Genomic DNA, 23461 nt, shown 5'->3' on the forward strand with positions numbered 1-23461 from the left:
TAATGTCATTCAAGTGCCAAGAGAGCCTTGTCGCACTGTATAACCGGACCTGCATACCACAAAGTGCCAGGGTGACAGTGTTCAGTAGAGATCTTACTGTCTCAATCTAAGGTCAAGGATTTTACCCTCTGGCTTTACACAGGTCAAGGACATTACATCTAACAAATGAATTTGAATAAAAAAGATTTTTGATTTTTAAATGTAAGCCACCACCACGCGTGGGGAACATATCCCACACACTGGTAGAGACTACATTTTTGATCATGAACTAGGGCACTAGCATCAAGTGGAGGAGTTAAAAGTGAGAACACGCAGTACGAGGGTGACAGCCTGGCAACCACTGACCACAGCGTGACCACGGACGCTCAATAAATATAGGCCTCAAGGATTACATTATACAGTGTTTTTGTTATTTGGTGTGCTTACTTCACCCCCTTTACACCCTCTAGAATTAAAACCACAACACAATCACCACCTGATACGAAATCCCACCACTACTATCTGACACTACCAATATAACCGGACCATATATATTATTATTATTTATTTATTTATTATTATACCATAATGTGCACTGTCCTTACAGGGTAGTCCTAATGCGACAGTGCACTCTAATCTATCTTATACCTATTAACAATTATACTTCAAATTAAAAAATAAATTATTTACAACGATAATAAAATTATTAATCTACTACTTAACGGCTATCTTATGAATAACTAATAATCCACATTGCTATCCTTGTGAGCACAGTCAGAGAGCAACAAAAAATATCTATTCTTTCGGCTATTAAGTTAAGGGTGCGGAGTGCGCGCGTCAGCGGCTCCTGCCTTAGCAAGTTGGTACGCCCGTACGGCACGGCCAGCGGCCATATATGTGAAAGTGTGTTTGTTTGTTGGATTGTTCTTCAATCACATTGCAACGGTGCAACGCATCGATGTGATTTTTTGCATAGGTATGGTTTAACGTAAACCATAAGGAGACATAGGCTACTTTTTATCCCGGAAAATCAAAGAATTCCCACGGGATTTGGGAGTCGCGAGTGGACGCCCACACGTAACACATATTGTGCGGCTATTCCATAAAAACCTGGCCAAGTGCGAGGACTCGCGCACTGAGGGTTCCGTACTACAATCGTATTTTATCGACATTTTGCACGATAAATCAAAAACTATTATGCCTAAAAATAAATAAAAATCTGTTTTAGAATGTACAATTAGTAGAGCCTTGTCATATGATACTCCCACTTGGTATAGTAATCTTACTTTGAAAATACTAATTATTTGTTCATGAACACATTTTAATTTTTTTCTGTGATGTAACTACAAATTCACGTTTTTCAGATTTTTTCCCCTCATGTCTGCTATAAGACCTACCTTCCTACCAAGTTTCATGATTCTAGGTCAACGGGAAGTACCCAATAGGTTTCTTGACAGACAGACTGACAACAAAGTGATCATAATATAAGGGTTTCGTTTTCCTTTTGAGGTACGGAACCCTAAATAACATGTGCCAGCTTTTACGAAATATAGACCCTTCCTAATTCTAAGACTAGACCCGTTTCAGTACCGACCACCCTAAAATAAATATATAACTGGCGTGGCCGCCAGACTGAAGTTTCGAGCTGATGGTATATTTTTATTTCGGCTGACGTCATTTCGATGTTAATGTGACATGGTTCCAGCGAGCGCAATAGCAATTTGCGGGACATATAATTACATTAGTATTGAAACATTCATTAATTTTGAATGCACCATAAATAGATGAATTTATTTGCAAACCATAGTCATTTTGGAACGCACCCGACACCATGAACGCACGAATGTCAATTTGAATTTTGACATTTCGTCCACACGTCACTGATGATTTTCAAGAATACGTTCCGATTATGACTGCAGTCGACAAAATGTAGTTTTTAAAAGTACTAAATTTAGTGTTCATGTACTCAACTTAAAGTATGAGACCTAAACAAGCACAAACTTATTTATAGATGAACAACTAGCTTTGTTGTGGTGAAAAATATATAAAAAAATAACTTTCAATTCACAATTCTTTATCGTGATTCGGAACGTGTCTGTCACTTTCATCGACGATTCGACAATACGTGGAGGGTGAACAGTGAAAGAATAATCCGATTTAAACGCATATTTATAAGATAAACTCTCCAATAAAGAATAGCAAAATGGTCACAAAGTGTTTATTAACGATTTTCGCCATCGCCCTCAGTGGGTCCTACGCAGACAGCTGTAAGAATCCCCAAGTTGAAGCGGCATCTTTCACGACTTTGGATGCCACCGTGGTCACCCACATAGCCTATATTACAGAATTCACGCTGAAATGTGATAATCCTTTGCCTGAAAACTATGCGTTGTACGCTGAGGTAGAGGGCAAAGCTTTGACTGCGGCGCGCGTCGGAGAAAACAAATACCAGGTTAGCTTTTCTTTTATACTTAGTTTTTATTTTAGTTCAGATATTTTTGTTTGGGAGATTTCAAAGGGTAGGGTGAATGAACTCTGGAGACTTAAATCTATAAATTAATGATTTATTTATTTACTCCGAATGGATTACATTTCATCCCCGTACGGGTTGAATTTTCAAAAATCCTTTCTTAGCGGATGCCTATGTCATTCATAATAGCCGTCTGCATGCCAAATTTCAGCCTAATCGTTTGAGCTGAGCGTTGATAGAACAGTTAGACAGCTTTTCCTTTTATATATATCAGCTTATACTCGCAAATTCGTCCGCATGGACTACACAAGTTTCAAACCCCTATTACACCCCCTTATGGGTTGAATTTTCAAAAATCCTAACTTAACGGATGCTAACTTTATAATAGCAATCTGCATGCCAAATTTCAGCCCGATCCGCCCAGTAGTTTGAGCTGTGTTGATAGATCAGTCAGTTGTCAGCTTTTCTTTTTTATACATAATAGACTACATTCTTGAATGCATACTATGTATACTAGCAGATTTTTGAACCAAAGTTATTATCTAGGTGTCATGGACGGAAGAACCATCGAAGGCGCGCTCGGGTGTCCATGAAATTCATGTGATGGACGAGGAAGGCTGGGCATCTCTACGCAGGGCTCGTCGCTCTGATCCTGCTGCTACTGTCGCTCCACTTTTGGCTATTCAGTTACAACATCCAGGAAGTAAGTATTTTGGTCTCTTCCGCGCATTGGTTCGTCAGTCAACCATTTGCTGTAGGAACAGTTCTAACTCTACCTCATCAGAGATTATGTGACCAAGCTAAGCTAGCAAGGTACCTATGGGAGGTACTAGGAGTACAGAAATAAGCAGGAGTGTGAAGGCAAGCTCTGGGGTCCATGACATTCATGTGATTGATGAGGAAGGCTGGGCATCTCTATGCAGGGCTCTCCACTCTGACCCTCCTACTATCGACACTCCACTGTTGGCTTTTCAGTTACAACATCCAGGAAGTAAGTGTTGAGGGTTGCAGTGTATTTTGGTGACATGGCAGAGGTCTCTTCAGGTCAACCGTTCGCTGTAAGAACAACCCACCTCATTAGAGGTGATTTTAGAGAACAAAATTTAATAAATCATTTTATGGCAATGTGAATAGTGTACGCCAAAGTTTAATAAATTTATTAGCTAGCCGAACGTAATTATATCTATAAATAATAATTAATTATTTATTGATCAGAAACATAGGTACAATCCCGACTAATATTACAAAGGCGAAAGTTTGTATGTTTGTGTGTGTGTATGTTTGTTACTCCTTCACGCAAAAACTACTGGACAGATTTGTTGTTATGTAACCACCATTTTCAGATTTTTCCCTTTATGATTCTAGGTCAACAGAAAGTACCCTGTAGGTTTGGATTCCCTTGACAGGGCTTGACAGACAACAAAGTGATCCTATAAGGGTTCCTTTTTCCCTAGAGCATATATATCCCCAGGAGAAAAGGAACCCTTATAGGACCCTCCTTTTTCCCTGGAGATATGGAAAGAAGAGGGCTTCTTTCTTCTCTCTGGGGTGGTTTCCGCACAAACATTTCCCTCTGTTGTCACTCCAGCTATCCAAGTTTGCTCCAGGAGCCAAATAGACCGCCCAGGTTGCCGAGGGCTTCATGGTGTGAGGTGGGGGCCTCGCGTTTTTCTGCCACGCCTGTGCACTCACATGTGTCAGTGTTTCATCTAACTCCATGCAGGCCCTGCGCCCAGAGTTGGTATGGAAACCTAAAAACTTGTACTTTCTTTCCCAGGCTACTCAGGTCCTTGGGTCAATTCGGAGGTCCTTGCCACTGCGATGTCCATCATCGTCGCATACACAGCACTGCGAAGCAAGAGCAGCATCCTAGCTTAGATTAAATAAATATATACTTGTTTTTAATATAATATTTTAAATTAAAATAATAAATTTTTTAATTAATAGATTTGTCTCGTTTAATGCATCCCCTTTTCAGTTTCTAGTGCGCGAACAAGTCAATCAATCAATCAATCAGCCTGTTTGCGTCCACTGCTGGACATAATCTTAGGACTTCCCAAGAGTGCACCACCACACACGATCCTCTGCCTTCCTAATCCACCCACTTCCCGCTACCTTCTTCAGGTCGTCAGTCCAGCGGGTTGGAGGTCGTCCCACACTGCGCTTGCCGATAGTACCTAGTACAAGAGTGCACCACCACACACGATCCTCTGCCTTCCTAATCCACCCACTTCCCGCTACCTTCTTCAGGTCGTCAGTCCAGCGGGTTGGAGGTCGTCCCACACTGCGCTTGCCGATAGTACCTAGTACTATCTGTGTGTATTGTGCATTATACTAAAACCGGTTGTTCAGCTATAGACGATATTTTGCACCTAAATAATAAAATATGAAGAGAAAAGAGAGAATTTCTTTGAAGAATTTCGGCTTTGTTAGCATTGTCTCTGTCGTTGAGAAATGAGTATGACAAAACGACATATATGTAGGTATGAGTGACAGAGACAACGCTCTACAAAGCCGAAATGTCATTCTAAAGGCCGATGTACAATACTTTCTGCTGCGTACCGTAGGCAGGTATAGTACCTACGCGACAGGCCGAGATAGCAATCGGGGTGGGAACGCCCCACACTCCTTCACATCCCCATACTAACTTGATGCGGGCGAGCGCGGGCCGTGCCCACGCCTAATATCCCATTGCCATCTCGACCTGTCGCGAACTACAGAATAAAATACAAATTAGAGGATGAGGATCCCGAAAACAACTGAAGTCGTTTATTAAATTCAATAGGACCTATAAACCGTGCTACAGATCTGATCTTAGCGGGAGACAAAAGCAGACAGCGCCATCTAGTATGAATTTTTATAACTAAAACTAACTTAGACGAATTTGACCTAGACAGAAACTTTTCATGTTTAAAATATATTTTACATTTTATTCAAATTCAAATTCAAATTTCTTTATTGCGAATCTGGGTAAACAGTGGAGATGTTACAAAACAAAAAGGTACAGCCAAATTCTGCCTATTAGCATGCAATATGATATTCCTAACAAACGTGTACGTAGTTTTGATAAAATTTGCCAAATTTAATACTTAGTCACAAAAGAATAAAAAAACAAGATAGTACTTAATCAATACTTCAATACTTATATACTTATAATAAAACTGTAACAGGTCAAATTCTGTACATTGAAGATATTTTGAAATTTTTTTTTCGAGGGCACTCTATAATCGATACTGAACCCAAAACTGTAATTTTTTTCATTTTTGTCTGTCTGTCTGTCTATCTGTCTGTCTGTCTGTATCACGGCCGCGCATCACGCTGAAACTACTGAATGGATTCCAATGAAACTTGGTACGATTTGAGGTCATACTATGAGGAAGAATATAGGATACTTTTTATCCCGAAATTCAGCATGGTTCCCGTAGGAGAGGTGACGAAAGTTAAAATGTATACTGCGTTGTAATTCATTAACGCGTAGTCCGATTTCATTCATTCTTTTTTTGTTAGAAAGGGGATATTTTAAAGATTGTAGGTACCAAGCAACGACAACAATCCCGAAAAATCAAAGAGTTCCCACGGGATTTTAAAAAACGTAAATCCACGCGGACGAAGTCGCAGGAATCAGCTAGTACAAAATATGTCAAAAGGTAACCAAATACACACTAAAGGAAAAAATGTCATCTTAGATATTCGTCAACACTATAAAAAATGTTTTTAATTAAATATTCAAATAACTTCTTTTTAAGGCTTTCTATTTTATTTATATTTACAAGTTCTCTTATTTCCAAAGGTAGTTTGTTAACAATTTTTACTGCCATAACGTTAAAACTATTATTGATGAGAGCGGTTTTATGTGATGGGAATTTTAATTTATGTTTTTGTCTTTTGTTAAGTTCTGTAAACATATTTTTATTATTAGCAACAAACAAAATGGTTTCATAGATATATAATGAAGGTACTGTTAATAAACGAAGTTTTTGGAAGTAAGGTACGCAGCTATCTCGCTGGGACAACCTACAAATGACTCTCACGCATCTTTTTTGGGCCAGTAACACGCTTTTTATGTTAGAACCGTTGCCCCAAAATATTATACCATATCTTAATACAGAGGCTACATGACCATGATAAGCCGTCATTAGTACTTCAGGGCTAACTTTTTTTGATAAAAAAACAAACTGTAAATAAATAATGTAAGAGAATAACAAAATGTAATACCCAACTCCATGTCAGATTGGCATTATTCTACCATATTATGTACAGTTCTTGCAATTCAACAAAGGCGCGTGAACTTTACTTGTGGTTACGTTGTATACATGCACATTGCGTAAGTGTGCGTGCATGTCGGAACAATCAGTTGCAAGCAAGCGCTCGCAAACGCACATTTCTGTGTACTTTACTTATCGACTTAAACACAAGCATGATTCACTCGCCACTCGGTGGTGGAGTGATACGTGCGGCTCACGAACATGATGAAGGCTTTTCACCAGTGGCAGTGTGAGTTCTCATGTGCTTCATTAGACTACGTTTTTGTGCACATTTGTACTCGCATATCTCACACGAATATGGTTTTTCACCCGTGTGGGTTCTCATGTGTCTCATGAGAGTGCTATTTCGTGCACATTTGTAATTGCATAACTTACACAAGAAAGGTTTTATACCAGTGTGAGTACTCATATGATTCATTAGACTAGCACTATGTACACATTTGTACTCGCATATCTCACACGAATATGGCTTTTCACCTGTGTGGGTTCTCATGTGCCTCACTAGACCACTATTTGTTGTAAATTTGTAATCGCATAACTTACACGAGAAAGGCTTTATACCAGAGTGGGTTCTCATGTGCTTCACTAGATTGCTATTTAGAGCAAATTTGTAACTGCATAACTTGCATGAAAAAGGTCTTTCACCAGTGTGAGTTCTCATGTGTGACACTAGATGGCTATTTCCTGCACATTTGTAATTGCATAACTTACACGCGTAAGGTTTTATACCAGTGTGACTTCTCATGTGTGACACTAGATTGCTATTACGTGTGCATTTGTAATTGCATAACTTACACGAGAAAGATTTTATACCAGTGTGAGTTGTCATATGGAACTTTAGACTGCTATTTCGTGCACATTTATAATCGCATAACTTACACGAAAAAGGTTTTATACCAGTGTGAATTCTCATGTGTTGCACTAGACTACTACTTCGTGAAAATTTGTAGTCGCATAACTTACACGCGTAAGGTTTTATACCAGTGTGAGTTCCCATGTGTGACAGTAGATGGCTATTACGTGCACATTTGTAATTGCATATCGTACAAGAGAAAGGCTTTATACCAGTGTGAGTTCTCATGTGCGTCACTAGATGACTATTTTGTGCACATTTGTAATTGCATAACTTACACGAGAAACGCTTTACACCAGCGTGAGTTCTCATATGATACATAAGACTAGCACTATGTGCACATTTGTACTCGCATATCTCGCACGAATATGGCTTTTCACCAGTGTGGGTTCTCATGTGCCTCACTAGATCACTATTTGTTGTAGATTTGTAATCGCATAACTTACACGAGAAAGGTTTTATACCACTGTGGGTTCTCATGTGCCTCACTAGATCACTATTTCGTGCACATTTGTAATTGCATATCGTACAAGAGAAAGGCTTTATACCAGTGTGAGTTCTCATGTGCGTCACTAGATGACTATTTTGTGCACATTTGTAATTGCATAACTTACACGAGAAAGGCTTTACACCAGCGTGAGTTCTCATATGATACATTAGACTAGCACTATGTGCACATTTGTACTCGCATATCTCACACGAATATGGCTTTTCACCAGTGTGGGTTCTCATGTGCCTCACTAGATGACTATTTTGTGCACATTTGTAATTGCATATCTGACACGAGAAAGGCTTTACACCAGTATGAGTTCTCATATGCCTCTTCAAATCACTTGGATATTTACATTTGTACTGGCAAATCTTGCAAGTGAACCGTCTTACTTCAGCATGAGTGTTTATGTGATTAACTAAGAGACTTTTTTGTTTAAATACTGTTTCACAAATATCACAAATGTACCATTTATCTTCCATGTGTGAACTACTTTGTAACGAACATTGTACATCAATGACATTCTCCAAACAAACAGTTTTACTTTGTAACGTTTTTGATTCAATTTCTTTCACCGATTCTGTTGTAGAGACTTCATTCTCACTTGTTGCCTGATAACTCATATCTTTGGACACAATGTTTTGACTTACACAAGACCTAACAGCTTTTCTGTCTCGTCTTGGTACTACTTTCTGAGAGAAAACATCATATAATTTGACAAAACAATCTGTTAATCTGTTGTAACGGCAACTGACGCTTGTATCGGCTTCTTTAGTCTTAGACACTTTCATTTTGTTTTTCGTTGCAAGACTCACGGGCAGAGGAGCTACTGAAACAAAACATATTGACTATTTCCTTGTTTACAAAATGTGAAAAATGTAAAATGATAAAACATAACACAGTATCTTACCTAAGGTTTGAGCAGAATGTGCAGAAGGGCTGGAGTCTGCCTGCCTGTGAAATATATCATCAGAATGTATCTAGAGTGTACTGGGGAGCCACTAGCCAGCATGTAGTTGTACTGCATATAGCAGGTTAGAAAGACGAAAAGAGTATTATGATTTCTGATACTAGTATGAGTGTATACTAACTGCAACTTGAACTAAACGTTATTGCTACTGGCAGGTATCCTGACCTGTTCTCAGTGATGAGTGAAGAGTGTTCAGAGCTGGAGCTCACAGCTGTATGAGGCTTCCATACTTGTGACGTCTCATATTCAACATCACCGTCACTGTTCTGCCAAATACAAAGAAATAGTATGTGAAGTATATATAACAGCGCAATAGATTCCAGTTTTTAAATGAGCTGGCAAAAGATTGAATGTCAAAATAGAGATAGGTTTAGATTAAAACTATGGCACTATCTACTTGGTACCACCTCAATATAAGATGGCGGCCGCAAAACATTTGACTTGTTTTGCGGCCATTTTCAACGGAAGTGACGTATGAACTGTGAACATTACTTGGGTCTGAAAAAAAAGCTAAATTACTTTCAAGCAATCTCTCAAAAGAAATTTTACTTCATAAATTCATTCCCCTTCACTACTGACAAAGCTAATGAATGAACTTATCAAGTTGTTGAAAGTTCATAGTGGAAAACTATCTCACCTCAAGTTTTTCACTCATATGTGGCATGTACACAATATGTTTCATCTTGAGAGCTTCATCCAGTGCTTTATCTTCCAACATATTGTTATCATCAGATATATTTTCATCATCAAAAGTTATAAACTCATCTTTGACATTGTATGCATGATTGTCATCTTCATTTATCACTCCCATGTCCTCGTCAACCGACATAGAGTCATCACTTCCTTCAGTTTTTACTAAACCTTGGTGTCCGGTTTCCTCTAATTCTTTCTGTTTATCTTCTGAGGGATGTTCTAGTATGTGTAAGTCACAGTGGTCAGGTCCTAGCATTGTCAACACCATATTACTCTTTAGTTGGTGTTTTGTGCGGTTTATCATTTGTATATGCTCTCGTGTTATCTGTTGAGAGACAAGTTAGTATTTAATGTGTACAGTACAAGGATAAGAAAGGATGCAAGTTGTATTAAGTACTTACTAATTCATGTTTTTCAACTAAGTCCATCATCAGTGCACGGGCTCTCAAGCTCTTGTCTCTAAACCTACTAAAGTTCGTCAATCTCTGAGCACATTGTACACAAAGTGTATGTTTTAGGTTTCCTTGATCACACAACTGAAACAACATGTAATTAAAATATTCAAACATTGTTTATACAATCCTTGTTTATACATATTATTCTCTATTCTTAGATCATAAATTAACAACTTACAGGCTGTCCAGTTAACTTTTCATATGCTTCTTCCAATTTGTGTTTACTCATTAGTACCAGCTTGCTGTCAGTGTCTAGGCATATCATGCAAACCTGGAAATATTCTATGAGTTACTTCTACATTACTATACTAACCATACAATACTATGACAAAGTAGGAAAAAAGGCAAATTCAGATCCAAAGTCATAGCTCCTTCTCCGTCCTCAGCCACACTTGATCTGATTGAATTACTTTTGATTTACTGACCAACTACCAATACATGACATGACATTATGAGTTACCTGCACTGTCGAAGGAATAGCACCAATACGAATTTGCCTTAAGCCACTCTCAGTTTCATAAATATCATCAGTTAGAAAATGCTGCGAGCAGACCACAGCAGAGTCTGGTAGGTTGTGTTGCTGGCCGAGGGCTCTGAGCCAAGCAGCGCGGAGATGCCCTTCACTGGGGAAACTGGAAATTACCTTTAATGTTATACATAACAAAGCTGTACCATAGCACCATAACCACCTATATTCATGTATTATACAGGAATCTAAATACGTAAAACGAAAAACGCATAGGTCAAACTACTGGATCAGGCTGAAATTTGCTATTCAGACTTAGATATCTGCTAAGAAAGGATTATTGAAAATTCAACCCTTGTGGGGGTAAAATAGGGTTTTGAAATTAGTGTAGTCCACGCGGGCGAAGTCGCGGGCATAAGTTAGTCAGTTATATTTAAACTAATTACCTACACACACACATTTTGATAACTCTTTGAAAGCTCTTGCTTAGCTGCAAGTGGGCTGCATGACAGTTTCTAAAACCACCAGCGTGACTAGCTGATCTGTACTAACTGACTACTGCTCAGACTGGCTCAGACCAGCAGTCTGCACAGAACTGATTAGGACAAACTCTCAACGTTAACATTGTGAAGTTTGACAAGTGAGAACGTAAGGTTATGAGTATGGTTTAGGAGTCAACTGAAACATACTCACCCATGAAAACTAATCCCTTTCCCTTCTCCCTCCGATGTCGATACATTGTCCGAAGTGTTTTTACAGAAAGGAACACAACATCGCATTTTCAAGGCTTATTGTTTCGCCTTGAATCTCGCACGCACCTACGCACAACCAAATGCTAAACAGTAGTTGTTCCGTGGTGATATCTTTGGAAGTTAGTACTTATTGCAGTCCAGTTCAATTCACCATTGGTTAAATGATTAGAGTATTTAGTAATTAGTTACTTGTATACCAATGTACACGATTTTTACACACACACTTTTTAAATCTACTACGTATTCGTACGCAAAGAGAATATAATCACTTACGTGCACAGAGTACTTTTAACATATGTTAAAAGTACTCTGTGCATATGACTACGTGTTCGTACCAACACTGTAGTCTGTGGTTCGTACGTAGCGATTAAAGTACTCTGACTTACTCTGACTCACAGAGTACATTGAATATCTCTGACTGCACCACCGACGAAATAAAAGGACTGCACCGACCAGAAAATATAAAAGGTGAAAATATTGAAAATGACACACAACAGCCATGTTTTTTTTACGTTTAATCTTAATTTATTGGCTGATTCGAAATAGTGGTGGCTTCTTATTGGCTCATTCAAATGCAAATAGCCAATAAGGCTTTACGTGCATTTCAAAAGAACCAATTAAATTCGATTATGTACTGAGATCTAGTATATATACTCTCATTATATACAAATCAAATGTACATAGCCGACTATGTACATTTAGAACGAGACAAAACTAGCACCGGAACAAAATGAGAGGGATGGACTGATGCATCTACTTCACCCTCGAGTTGAGAGGCCCTCTGACTGTGTGCCTCTGTGGTCACTACTATTAATCTATGGTCATTCATCTAAGTTCACTACAATGATTTATTATTGTTTTTTTAAACTGGTTTTCGGCTCTGGGTTCTTACCCTTTTGAGCCTTATGCCATTACACGCATGTATTAGCAATAAATACCACCACGCAGCACCACACAAATCCCAAAACACACTCAACGCACGTTTCGCCTCGACACCAGAGCATCCTCAGGAGATGTAGATCTTACAATACACAATTGCAAAGTGCATTTGCAATAATTGTGCATTGTAACGCAGTGATTATATTCTCTTTGTGTAACGCCTGCTTCTATACAAAAATAACAATTAACAATGTTTGGGAATTCATTGTCATAAAGGTCATCAGTCAAGCTTTGAATGATGTACCTATATATTTCAATTTTCAGCTTTCCTTTAAAAAATAGATGAATCGATGGCAATCTTTAGAGCCCAAAGAAAAAACCGTTCGTTTTTAGTGGGTGCAATAAACAGCGCCATCTATGAAAATTTTATGGAACTTTCACCCTGAAACTTCCTCATTGATTAGCAATCTTTAAGGTCTGTACGCACCTAAGCTGCGCTGCGCGTCACTGCACGTCGCGGCACAGAGCGTCAAAATATTATTTCTATCACTTTGTATGGCGCATATCGCACTAGAGCGGCGCTGCACAGAGCTTCACCGCGCGTTGCCGCGCGTCGCGGCTGGGAGAATATTGCGAAGCGCAGCGACGCTAGTGCGAAATACCCAGCGGCGCGTCGCGTCGCTTCAGAATGCGTACGGCGCTCGGATAAGATACACGCGCATCGAGTTAAGTATTTAATGTATAGGCGTGATAGACCTCAAAATAAATAACGTTAGTAGTTTTAATTTTTGCACATGACGGGCTCTTAAAAGTATATCCTCAAAATTCCCAATCCCTAGGATGTCGGCTTCCACCCATTCCCTCTTCAGTGTCGCTCATCTTGCGACGTTGTTGCTCGTACGCGATCGGGCATAGAAGTGACGCGAGCTGCCGCGTACTGCAGTTGTAGTGCGGTAGGTACCGTGAGCGGCCTGAAGTGACGCGCCCTGCAGTCAGACTGAAGAGACGCGTAGCGCAGCTCAGGTGCGTACAGATCTTTAGAGCCCAAAGAAAAAACCGGTCAAGTGCGAGTCTGACTCGCACACAAAGGGTTCCGTACCATCGTGCAAGAAATCTAATAACACTTTTTTTTGTGATGTTACCTTTCCGTATTTTCCCCTTTACTTGTGCTATAAGACATTGCTCATTTGTCTTTCATGATTCTAGGTCAACGCGAAGTACCTTTTTTTGTTGAGGTTTTGACACCCATAACAGACACGACAGAGAGACAGACAACGAAGTGATCCTTTCAAAAACTTCGCTTAATTCTCAAAGGAGAATTTTTGAGCACTGTTTCTTTGTCAACCTGCATCTTCGATGGATTGTCGGCACTTTTTGCCTCAGCGTCACTCGCCGAGTGTAGTGTAGTGCTACTATAAAAGCCTACTCGTAGAGTTTGTGTAGTACTACTATAAAGGCCTACCTACGCGACAGGTCGAGATGGCAATCGGGGTGGGACACACACACCCTCACAGCCCCCGTGCTAACCTGATGCGCGCGCGCGCGGGTCCCCGCCTCATACACCAATTGTCAACTAGACGAAGTGGTTGTCCTTTACGTAAAAAGTACGTATTCACATACGTTGCTTCCTTGGGTATAGCAGCAACGCTATGCTAAGTACGATGTTTTGCAGTGCGTTCGGTTTGTCAAGCCTTTCATTTCATAAACAATTAGGTACTTAAAGGACTTTTTGCTGTGCGGACGCATAGCATTAAATGGAGCGCTGTGATTGGTTACCGTTGTGTTGCGACTCGAGTCGAATGATAGGACAGATAAGATACAAACGTCAAAAGGAATTGTCACCTGTCATTGCTCAATAGAATTTTTGATTTTCGCATCTCGTTAATTACGCATCTTTTATTTCTGGTCGGTGTTACGCATATAATTGAGAGATCCTAATGAAAACTGTTCAATAGGTAACTAGGCTCTACTTTTTAATGTTAGTTTGTTTGATTGTGAATTTAAAACTATTGGAAAGTAAATAATTGAATTGTAGGTAACTAACCTGGAAAGTCCCAGATGAATAAAATCTCAAGGCAACCAATAACTGGTAAATAGGGGGCACAGGAAGGCCTCTGCTGGCTAATTTCAAAAGGTCTGCATTTATTAAAGGCAGAATAACATTTAAAACTATATCTTTGGGAAATCTATTTCATCTATCTTTTGCACAGAACACATTTACTCCAGGAGAAGAAGCCCAACTACATACAAATAAAGTGCAGACTATGCACCGTCACGCCATCTATTAGTGATTCCATAGAATTAAACTTTTGGCGCGAAATTACGAACCCCGTATTTTTTTTTCTATATTAGGCCCGCATTTCAATCGCCAAATAATCTTTAACCGAGGAGTTTATTCCACAGTTAAAGATTATTATTTATGGCGATTGAAAAGCGGTTATAACAAAACTGGAATAAAACAAGTAAAAACTTTTTAAAATGCTATAATTTTTAGAAATCATTTTTTATATTATACTGTGAAAAGCAAACAAAGATTTAAGTTATGTTTTTACTTATTTTTTTTCTAAGCTATTAGATGAAGTAAAAAAATGTACTTTTAAAGTGTTTTATTACAAATATGTCATAATCCACAGCATACATAATGAAGAAATTACAAAAACAGGTTATAGTTAAACCAAAGTTGGATTACAGTAATAAATCTTAATAGAATTATTATCTTTTAAACAGATTAATTATTATTAAAGATCTAATACTGAAATGTTTTTCAAACTAGGGAATGATACATAGCAAGAACTACTTATTCAATATATCATAAATAGAATAATGAACAGAACTAATATAGGCATATTTAGTAGTGGTTTGTGGAAGCACAGACAGGTCCTGAAATAAGGCAAAATACACAAAATTATTATATTTTTTTAACTGATGATTTATAAAAAATTGCAATAGAAACATTATATTACATACCACTGTGATGTATCTGGTGGCCGAGATAAGATAGGCACATTTGGTACATAGTGGGTTGCGGAAGCCACACTGACTGTTCCTGGAATAAGGCAAAATACACAAAATCAATATATTGGTTTCTCTACTGAGAATGTGTTAAGTAGGTACATATTGCAATAGAAATTTATATTATGTACCAACTGAATAAAATGTTGCTGTGATGTGTCTGCTGGCAGAGACAAGATAGGCACATTAGGACAGGTTCTAAAATGAGGCAAAATGAACAAAATTGATGTTTTTCTGAGATTTTTTTACAAATTGCAATAGAAATGAATAGTTACTAGGTACATACCACTGAAATTGAATGTTATTGCAATGTTTCTGCTGGTGAGCCAGGCACACTGCTGGTGTGCAAGCTTTTCAACACCTACTCAGTTACATTGGCAAAACAATATTCTGCCCAAATTCGAAGTCTGAAACATTATAATAATACTATATAATAAACCAAAATATCAAAAACACCAGCGTTTCTGACTTCTTAAGCCGGTTTGTAGATAAAAAGAACAGCTGGTACTTAAGGGACACGACAATATTTACCTTGCATAATAGGCTACTTGACAATTTTTTTAAGTTGGTCTTAAATGGTTAATATTTGTCCTATTATATCAAAAAAATTAACACTATATTTTTTTGCGCCCTAAAAACCGTAAAACTTTAATTTAAAAAAATATTTTTCTTAGACAGGTGAAAACACTGTCGGCCATGTTTGGCCGATAGATTATCTGTGCTCTGACGTCATGCATTTGTAAACAACAGTATAACCACAGGGTTATGCATTTGTAAACAACAGTATAACCACAGGGTTATACTGTTGTTTACAAATGCATGACGTCAGAGCACAGATAATCTATCGGCCAAACATGGCCGACAGTGTTTTCACCTGTCTAAGAAAAATATTTTTTTAAATTAAAGTTTTACGGTTTTTAGGGCGCAAAAAAATATAGTGTTAATTTTTTTGATATAATAGGACAAATATTAACCATTTAAGACCAACTTAAAAAAATTGTTAAGTAGCCTATTAGATGCCTTTCCGGCTCTTGGTAAAGAGTGGATAGTAAGTGTTGGGTCGAAAGCCGATGCACAGCACTTAACACGCTTTCTATATTTATCAGACATGATAAATTTAATCTTACAAACGAAAAGAGTCACCAAACAATAAGTCACTGTCCTTACTTTTCTCTAGTCTCAATCACACTGCTGCGAGTTTCTTCAAGCTAACAGGGAGAGAAAAATAGAAGCAAAAACACTAAACCACATGAAATACAACTAAAAATAATTACAAATTTATCACAACTGTTGGGAAAGAAAACTTTCATATTTAAACCAACAACCTAAAAACAAACGTACCATAGAGTAGATAGTTGCCAGTTGTTTATAGTTTGAAACTTTGTCTCTGACTTTGAAGTCTAGAATGAGACAAAGAATTTCTTTGTTTCATTCTAAATGCTTCCATAAAAAGTCTGCAGTGGCCCCATACAAAGTTGCCACCCCCTGATCTTTTGAATTCCTCGGCACTGTAATACCTAGTCAAAAGGATTTTGAAAATCCCGTATCACTTTTCGAGTGGTTATAGTTCTTCGGAAGTACAATCTCTCACGAATATAATTATCAAACTCTTCTTCATGATTGTAATACATTGTATTAAAAGCAATAAAATACGACAAATCACTGGCAAGTTGCAATCAACAAGCAAACATAACCTTATATTAGGTTCGGCCATACAGTTTGACAAGCACTATGCGTCCCGAAAAGTACCTCGCGAGCTACTTTACCTGTGCGCTCGTTTTGGTGAACGCATACTGTCGCTCGACCCTCAAGTGTTGTTTATGAATAGGTTTTCTGTACGCTGTGCGTTCGAGCGCACTATGAGACCTCATAGTAACGTTTGTGAATACAGGTGAGATTTGTGTCCTCTACTTTGAACCACAACGTAGGGGATCCCGAACACAACGATACTGAACTCGATTAGTTTATTGAACTCAATAGCACGTATTAAACCGTGCTACAGATGAGATATTGGCGCGAGACAAAGGCAGACAGCGTCATCTAGTATGATTTTTTGTTACTAAAACTAACTTAGACAAATTTAACCTAGACAGAAACATTTAGAAATCTAAACTTCGAGAGAATAAAACGAATGCAGAGTAGGTATCATTAGGATTTATTTACAAGTTTAATAAATATTTTACATTTTATTCTACCATATTATTTGTAAGTTTGTCCAGCATATAATTAGTTCTTGCAATTCACGAAGGCGAGTGAACTTTACTTGTGGTTACGATGTATACATGGGCATTGCGTGAGTGTGCGTGCATGTCGGACCAATCAGTTGCGAGCAAACGTTCGCAAACGCACACATTGTACCTTAGACCGGCCATACACGGACAGCTTGAAGCAGTCAGGATGGACTGCTTCAAGCTGCGACTGCATACTGAACTACAGACTTCTACGTACGTACATTCACGAACCGCTCAAGCAGTTGCAACTGCTTCGGACGGTTGCTCGACGGCAGCTTCAAGCTGTTGATTCTGACTGCAAAAGCTAGAGTGTATGTTGATCACCGGCTAACCGCTCGAGCAGTCCGTGTATGGCCGGCCTTACTTATACCGATACAACTTAGACCAGCCATACACGGACAGCTAGAAGCAGTCAGGATGGACTGCTTCAAGCTGCGACTGCGTATTGAACTACAGACTTCTACGTACGTACATATACACGAACCGCTCAAGCAGTTTGCAACTGCTTCGGGCGGTTGGGCGGTCAAGCAGTCGCCAGGCATACACTGACTGCTGGAGCCGTCGACCGCTCTCGCGCAGTTACCTCCGCCCGTACTCCTCATTCCACGTCGCGCACGCTTCCCGCCCGCATTGAAATTGCTTGACTCTGACTGCAAGAGCGGTCCATGTATGTTGATCACTGGCTAACCGCTCGAGCAGTCCGTGTATGGCGGGCCTAAAACACAAACATGAGTCACTCGCCACTCGGTGGTGGAGTAACACATGCGGCTCACGAACATGATGAAGGCTTTTCACCAGTGGCAGTGTGAGTTCTTATATGATTTATTAGATTACATTTATGTGCACATTTGTACTCGCATATCTCACACGAATATGGCTTTTCACCAGTGTGGGTTCTCATGTGCATCACTAGACGGTTATTTTGTGCACATTTGTAATTGCATAACTTACACGAGAAAGGTTTTATACCAGTGTGAGTGGTCATGTGCGTTACTAGATGACTATTTTGTGCACATTTGTAATTGCATAACTTACACGAGAAAGGTTTTATGCCAGTGTGCGTTCTCATGTGCGTCACTAGATTGTTATTTCGTGCACATTTGTAATTGCATATCTTACACGAGAAAGATTTTATACCAGTGTGAGTGGTCATGTGCGTTACTAGATTACTATTTCGTGCAAATTTGTAATCGCATAACTTACACGAAAAAGGTTTTATACCAGTGTGGGTTCTCGTGTGCCTCACTAGACCACTATTTGTTGTACATTTGTAATCGCATAACTTGCATGAAAAAGGTCTTTCACCAGTGTGAGTTCTCATGTGTGACACTAGATGGCTATTTCCTGCACATTTGTAATTGCATAACTTACACGCGTAAGGTTTTATACCAGTGTGAGTTGTCATGTGTGACACTAGATGGCTATTTTGTGCACATTTGTAATTGCATAACTTACACGAGAAAGGTTTTATGCCAGTGTGCGTTCTCATGTGCCTCACTAGATTGTCATTTCGTGCACATTTGTAATTGCATATCTTACACGAGAAAGATTTTATACCAGTGTGAGTGGTCATGTGCGTTACTAGATTACTATTTCGTGCAAATTTGTAATCGCATAACTTACACGAAAAAGGTTTTAAACCAGTGTGGGTTCTCGTGTGCCTCACTAGACCACTATTTGTTGTACATTTGTAATCGCATAACTTGCATGAAAAAGGTCTTTCGCCAGTGTGAGTTCTCATGTGTGACACTAGATGGCTATTTCCTGCAGATTTGTAATTGCATAACTTACACGCGTAAGGTTTTATACCAGTGTGAGTTGTCATGTGTGACACTAGATGGCTATTTCGTGCACATTTGTAATTGCATATCGTACAAGAGAAACGCTTTATACCAGTATGAGTTCTCATGTGCGTCTTCAAATCATTTTGATATTTACATTTGAACTGGCAAATCTTGCAAGTGGACAGTCTTAGTTCAGCATGAGTGTTTATGTGATTAACTAAGAGACTTTTTTGTTTAAATACTGTTTCACAAATATCACAAATGTACCATTTATCTTCCATGTGTGAACTACTTTGTAACGAACATTGTATATCAATGACATTCTCCAAACAAACAGTTTTACTTTGTAACGTTTTTGATTCAATTTCTTTTACCGATTCTGTTGTAGAGACTTCATTGTCACTTGTTGCCTGATAACTCATATCTTTGGACACAATGTTTTGACTTACACACCACCTAACAGCTTTTCTGTCTTGTCTTGGTACAACTTTCTTAGAGAAAACATCATATAATTTGACAAAACAATCTGTTAATCTGTTGTAACGGCAACTGACGCTTGTATCAGCCTCTTCAGTTTGAGACACTTTCATATCGTTATTCGTCGCAAGACTCACGGGCAGAGGAGCTACTGAAACAAAACATATTGACTATTTCCTTGTTTATAAAATGTGTAAAATGTAAAATGATAAATAATGACATATCTTACCTAAGGTCTGAGCAGAATGTGCAGAAGGGCTGGGGTCTGCCTGCCTGTGAAATATATCATCAGAATGTATCTAGAGTGTACTGGGGAGCCACTAGCCAGCATGTAGCTGTACTGCATATAGCAGGTTAGAGAGACGAAAAGAGTATTATGATTTCTGATATGAGTATGAATGTATACTAAGTGTAACTTGAACTAAACGTTATTGGTACTGGCAGGTGTACTGACCTGTTCTCAGTGGTGAGTGAAGAGTGTGCAGAGCTGGAGCTCACAGCTGTATGAGGCTTGCATACTTGTGGCGTCTCACATTCACCATCACCGTCACCGTTCTGCCAAATACAAAAAAATAGTATATGAAGTATAACTAACAGTGCGAGAGATTCCAGTTTTTAAATGAGCTGGCAAAAGATTGAATGTTAAAATAAAGAAAGGTTAAGATTAAAATCTATGGCAATAACTACTTGGTACAACTACAGCACTACACCACTACTTGGAGGCCTCAAAACAGCTGATTTTCAACAACGGTACAAGTGAGGTATGTACTATGAACGTTACTTCCGCCAGAAAAAGATCTAAATTGCTTTCAAGAAATCTCTCAAAGGAAATTTTACTTCATAAATTCATTCCCTTCCACTACTAACAAAGCTAATGAATGAACTTATCAATTTGTTAAGTGTTTATGGCAGTGGTCCGACCGCCGACGATGAACGAGAAACGAGTAGAAATAGAAACTATAAACGAGTTGGCGATCAGCGGGAAGCGAGTGTGTAGTTTCGATAGTTTTGTCGCCGGGCTATAAGCGAGTGTGCAAGTGCGACGAGCGATTACTCGAGCCATTCGCCCGCGGTCGCTCAGTCCTGTGCAAAACTGCGCGCGCGTTACACGTGTTCAAGCGAGCGAGCATCGCTGTACGAATATCGCTGAGCGATTTTATTTTTGAAAACTCGTTGCTCAGCGACAAAACTAGTAAAGCGAGTCGTCGCCGGCAGTGTGAACAGTCAGAGAGAAACTTTTGATATATGCATCTCTGTCGCTTACACGGAATGTCCATTTATTGTGCGTTTCTTGAGAGAGAAAATCGCCGATAGTTAGTCTCGCCCGCGGTTGGACCACTGCCTCATGGTGGAAAACTATCTCACCTCAAGTTTTTCACTCATATCTGGCATGTACACATGTTTCATCTTGAGAGCTTCATCCAGTGCTTTATCTTCCAACATAGTGTTATCATCAGATATGTTTTCATCATCAAAAGTTGTAAACTCATCTTTGAGATTGTATGCATGATTGTCATCTTCATTCATCACTCGTATGTCCTCTTCAACCGACATAGAGTCATCACTTCCTTCAGTTTTCACTAGACCTTGGTGTCCGGTTTCCTCTAATTCTGCTTGTTTATCTTCTGAGGGATGTTCTAGTATGTGTATGTCACAGTGGTCAGGTCCTAGTGTTGTCAACACCATATTACTCTTTAGTTGGTGTTTTGTGCGGTTTATCATTTGTATATGCTCTCGTGTTATCTGTTGAGAGACAAGTTAGTATTTAATGTGAACAGTACAAGGATAAGAAAGGATGCAAGTTGTATTAAGTACTTACTAATTCATGTTTTTCAACTAAGTCCATCATCAGTGCACGGGCTCTCAAGCTTTTGTCTCTAAATCTACTAAAGTTCATCAATCTCTGAGCACATTGTACACAAAGTGTATGTTTTAGGTTTCCTTGATCACACAACTGAAACAACATGTAATTAAAATACTCAAACATTGTTTATACAATCCTTGTTTATACATATTATTCTCTATTCTTAGATCATAAATTAACAACTTACAGGCTGTCCAGTTAACTTTTCATATGCTTCTTCCAATTTGCGTTTACTAATTAGTAACAGCTTGCTGTCAGTGTCTAGGCATATCATGCAAACCTGGAAATATACTATGAGTTACTTCTACATTACTATACTAACCATACAATACTAAGACAAATGAGGAAAAAAGGCAAATTCAGATCCAAAGTCATAGCTCCTTCTCCGTCCTCAGCCACACTTGATCTGATTTAGTTACGTTTACTGACAACCCACAATACATAACATTATGAGTTTAGAGTTACCTGCACTGTCGAAGGAATAGCACCAGTATGAATTTGCCTTAAGCCACTTTCTGCTTCATAAAAGTCATCATTTATAAAATGCTGCGAGCAGACCACAGCAGTGTCTGATAAGTTGTTCTGTTGGCCGAGGGCTCTGAGCCAAGCAGCGCGGAGATGCTCTTCACTGGGGAAACTGGAAAAAACCTTTTATGTTATACATAACAAACCTGTACCATAGCACCATAGCCACCTATACTCATGTATTATACAGGAATCTAAATACGTAAAACGAAAAACGCACAGGTCAAACTACTGGATCAGGCTGAAATTTGCTATTCAGACTTAGATATCTGCTAAGAAAGGATTATTGAAAATTCAACCCTTGTGGGGGTAAAATAGGGGTTTGAAATTGGTGTAGTCCACGCGGGCGTAGTCGCGGGCATAAGCTAGTCAGTTATATATTTTAAAGTAAGTACCTACACACACATTTTGATAACTTCTTAAAAGCTCTTGCTTTGTTGCAAGTGGGCTGCAGGACAGTTTCAATGACCACCAGCGTGACTAGCTGATCTGTACTAACTGACTACTGCTCAGACTGGCTCAGACCCAGTCTGCACAGAACTGATTAGGACAAACTGTCAACGTTTACATTGTGGAATTTGACAACTGAGAACTCGTAAGGTTATGAGTACGGTTTAGGAGTCAACTGAAACATACTCACCCATGAAAATTAATCCCTTTCCCTTCTCCCTCCGATGTCGATACATTGTCCGAAGTGTTTTCACAGAAAGGAACACAACATCGCATTTTCAAGGCTTATTGTTTCGCCTTGAATCTCGCACGCACCTACGCACAACCAAATGCTAAACAGTAGAGTAGTTGCACAGAGTACTTTTAGTAGTTGTTCCGTGGTGATATCTTTGGAAGTTAGTACTTATTCAATTCAACATTATTGGTTAAATGATTAGAGTATTTAGTTACTTGTATACACGATTTTTACACATACACTTTTTAAATCTACTACGTATTCGACAACAGCCATGTTTTTTTTACGTTTAATCTTAATATCTTAATTTATTGGCTGATTTGAAATAGTGGTGGCTTCTTATTGACTCATTCAAATGCAAATAGCCAATAAGAATTTACGTGCATTTCAAATGAACTAATTAAATTCGATTATGTACTGAGAGCTAGTATATATACTCTCATTATATACAAATCAAATGTACATAGTCGGGTAGAACGAGACAAAACTAGCACCGAAACAAAATGAGAGGGATGGACTGATGCATCTACTTCGCCCTCGAGTTGAGAGGCCCTGGTATTCGGTACTCTGTGCCCACAGAGTATATTGAATATACGGGTAGGTATCTGTGC

At 38.8% G+C, this 23461-nt stretch overlaps 3 protein-coding genes and 1 long non-coding RNA gene across 8 annotated transcripts in view; 1 reads left to right on the top strand and 3 right to left on the bottom strand.

Moving 5' to 3' along the window:
• LOC117994071 (zinc finger protein 271-like) overlaps positions 1 to 11653 on the bottom strand; it is a 166921-nt gene extending 155268 nt beyond the window's left edge. The window contains exons 1-8 of one of the 4 annotated variants that reach the window (XM_069507443.1): positions 11335 to 11653; positions 10636 to 10807; positions 10354 to 10446; positions 10122 to 10256; positions 9665 to 10045; positions 9193 to 9293; positions 8968 to 9011; positions 5547 to 8883 (exon numbers count right to left, since the gene is read on the bottom strand). In XM_069507443.1, coding sequence (XP_069363544.1) covers positions 6908 to 8883; positions 8968 to 9011; positions 9193 to 9293; positions 9665 to 10045; positions 10122 to 10256; positions 10354 to 10446; positions 10636 to 10807; positions 11335 to 11420 — 2988 coding nt within the window. In that variant the 5' untranslated portion in view covers positions 11421 to 11653 and the 3' untranslated portion in view covers positions 5547 to 6907. Of the gene's footprint in view, positions 1 to 5546; positions 8887 to 8967; positions 9012 to 9192; positions 9294 to 9664; positions 10046 to 10121; positions 10257 to 10353; positions 10447 to 10635; positions 10819 to 11099; positions 11207 to 11334 lie in introns of those variants that run through there. The other 3 variants (XM_069507442.1, XM_069507444.1, XM_069507445.1) reach the window with 3 other exon arrangements.
• Tapdelta (Translocon-associated protein delta) lies at positions 1946 to 4395 on the top strand. The gene is made up of 3 exons (XM_034982294.2): positions 1946 to 2431; positions 2996 to 3152; positions 4227 to 4395. Exons 1-3 carry the CDS (start codon positions 2183 to 2185, stop codon positions 4325 to 4327), a joined length of 507 nt encoding a protein of 168 aa, XP_034838185.1. The 5' UTR covers positions 1946 to 2182; the 3' UTR covers positions 4328 to 4395.
• Positions 11654 to 14871: 3218 nt separating the features above from the next.
• Positions 14872 to 16083, bottom strand: LOC138404266 (uncharacterized). The gene is made up of 3 exons (XR_011238273.1): positions 15571 to 16083; positions 15240 to 15318; positions 14872 to 15152 (listed from the first exon to the last, which is right to left on the bottom strand). It is a non-coding gene; the product is annotated as an uncharacterized lncRNA (long non-coding RNA).
• A 730-nt stretch (positions 16084 to 16813) lies between these two features.
• Positions 16814 to 23170, bottom strand: LOC117994391 (zinc finger protein 436-like). 2 transcript variants are annotated; one of them, XM_069507455.1, is made up of 9 exons: positions 22806 to 23169; positions 22106 to 22277; positions 21828 to 21920; positions 21596 to 21730; positions 21142 to 21519; positions 20231 to 20331; positions 20006 to 20049; positions 19316 to 19927; positions 16814 to 19147 (listed from the first exon to the last, which is right to left on the bottom strand). In XM_069507455.1, exons 1-9 carry the CDS (start codon positions 22889 to 22891, stop codon positions 18285 to 18287), a joined length of 2484 nt encoding a protein of 827 aa, XP_069363556.1. In that variant the 5' UTR covers positions 22892 to 23169; the 3' UTR covers positions 16814 to 18284. The 2 variants fall into 2 exon arrangements, with proteins under 2 accessions (XP_069363556.1, XP_069363555.1); XM_069507454.1 differs by having other exon boundaries at positions 16814 to 19927; positions 22806 to 23170.
• Positions 23171 to 23461: the final 291 nt, after the last annotated feature.

The sequence above is a fragment of the Maniola hyperantus genome, chromosome 26 (assembly GCF_902806685.2).
Source record: "Maniola hyperantus chromosome 26, iAphHyp1.2, whole genome shotgun sequence".
NCBI classification, from domain to species: Eukaryota; Metazoa; Arthropoda; class Insecta; order Lepidoptera; family Nymphalidae; genus Maniola; species Maniola hyperantus.

Excerpts from the sequence above, each read along its gene's own strand:
- Tapdelta (XM_034982294.2), top strand. The coding sequence starts at position 2,183 with ATGGTCACAAAGTGTTTATTAACGATTTTCGCCATCGCCCTCAGTGGG. Across the intron at positions 2,432-2,995 it reads TCGGAGAAAACAAATACCAG|GTGTCATGGACGGAAGAACC; the intron begins GTTAGCTTTTCT and ends GTTATTATCTAG. Across the intron at positions 3,153-4,226 it reads TCAGTTACAACATCCAGGAA|GCTACTCAGGTCCTTGGGTC; the intron begins GTAAGTATTTTG and ends TTTCTTTCCCAG.
- LOC117994391 (XM_069507454.1), bottom strand. The coding sequence starts at position 22,891 with ATGCGATGTTGTGTTCCTTTCTGTGAAAACACTTCGGACAATGTATCG. Across the intron at positions 21,921-22,105 it reads CTATTCCTTCGACAGTGCAG|GTTTGCATGATATGCCTAGA; the intron begins GTAACTCTAAAC and ends GTATATTTCCAG. Across the intron at positions 19,928-20,005 it reads ACATTCTGCTCAGACCTTAG|TAGCTCCTCTGCCCGTGAGT; the intron begins GTAAGATATGTC and ends GTTTTGTTTCAG.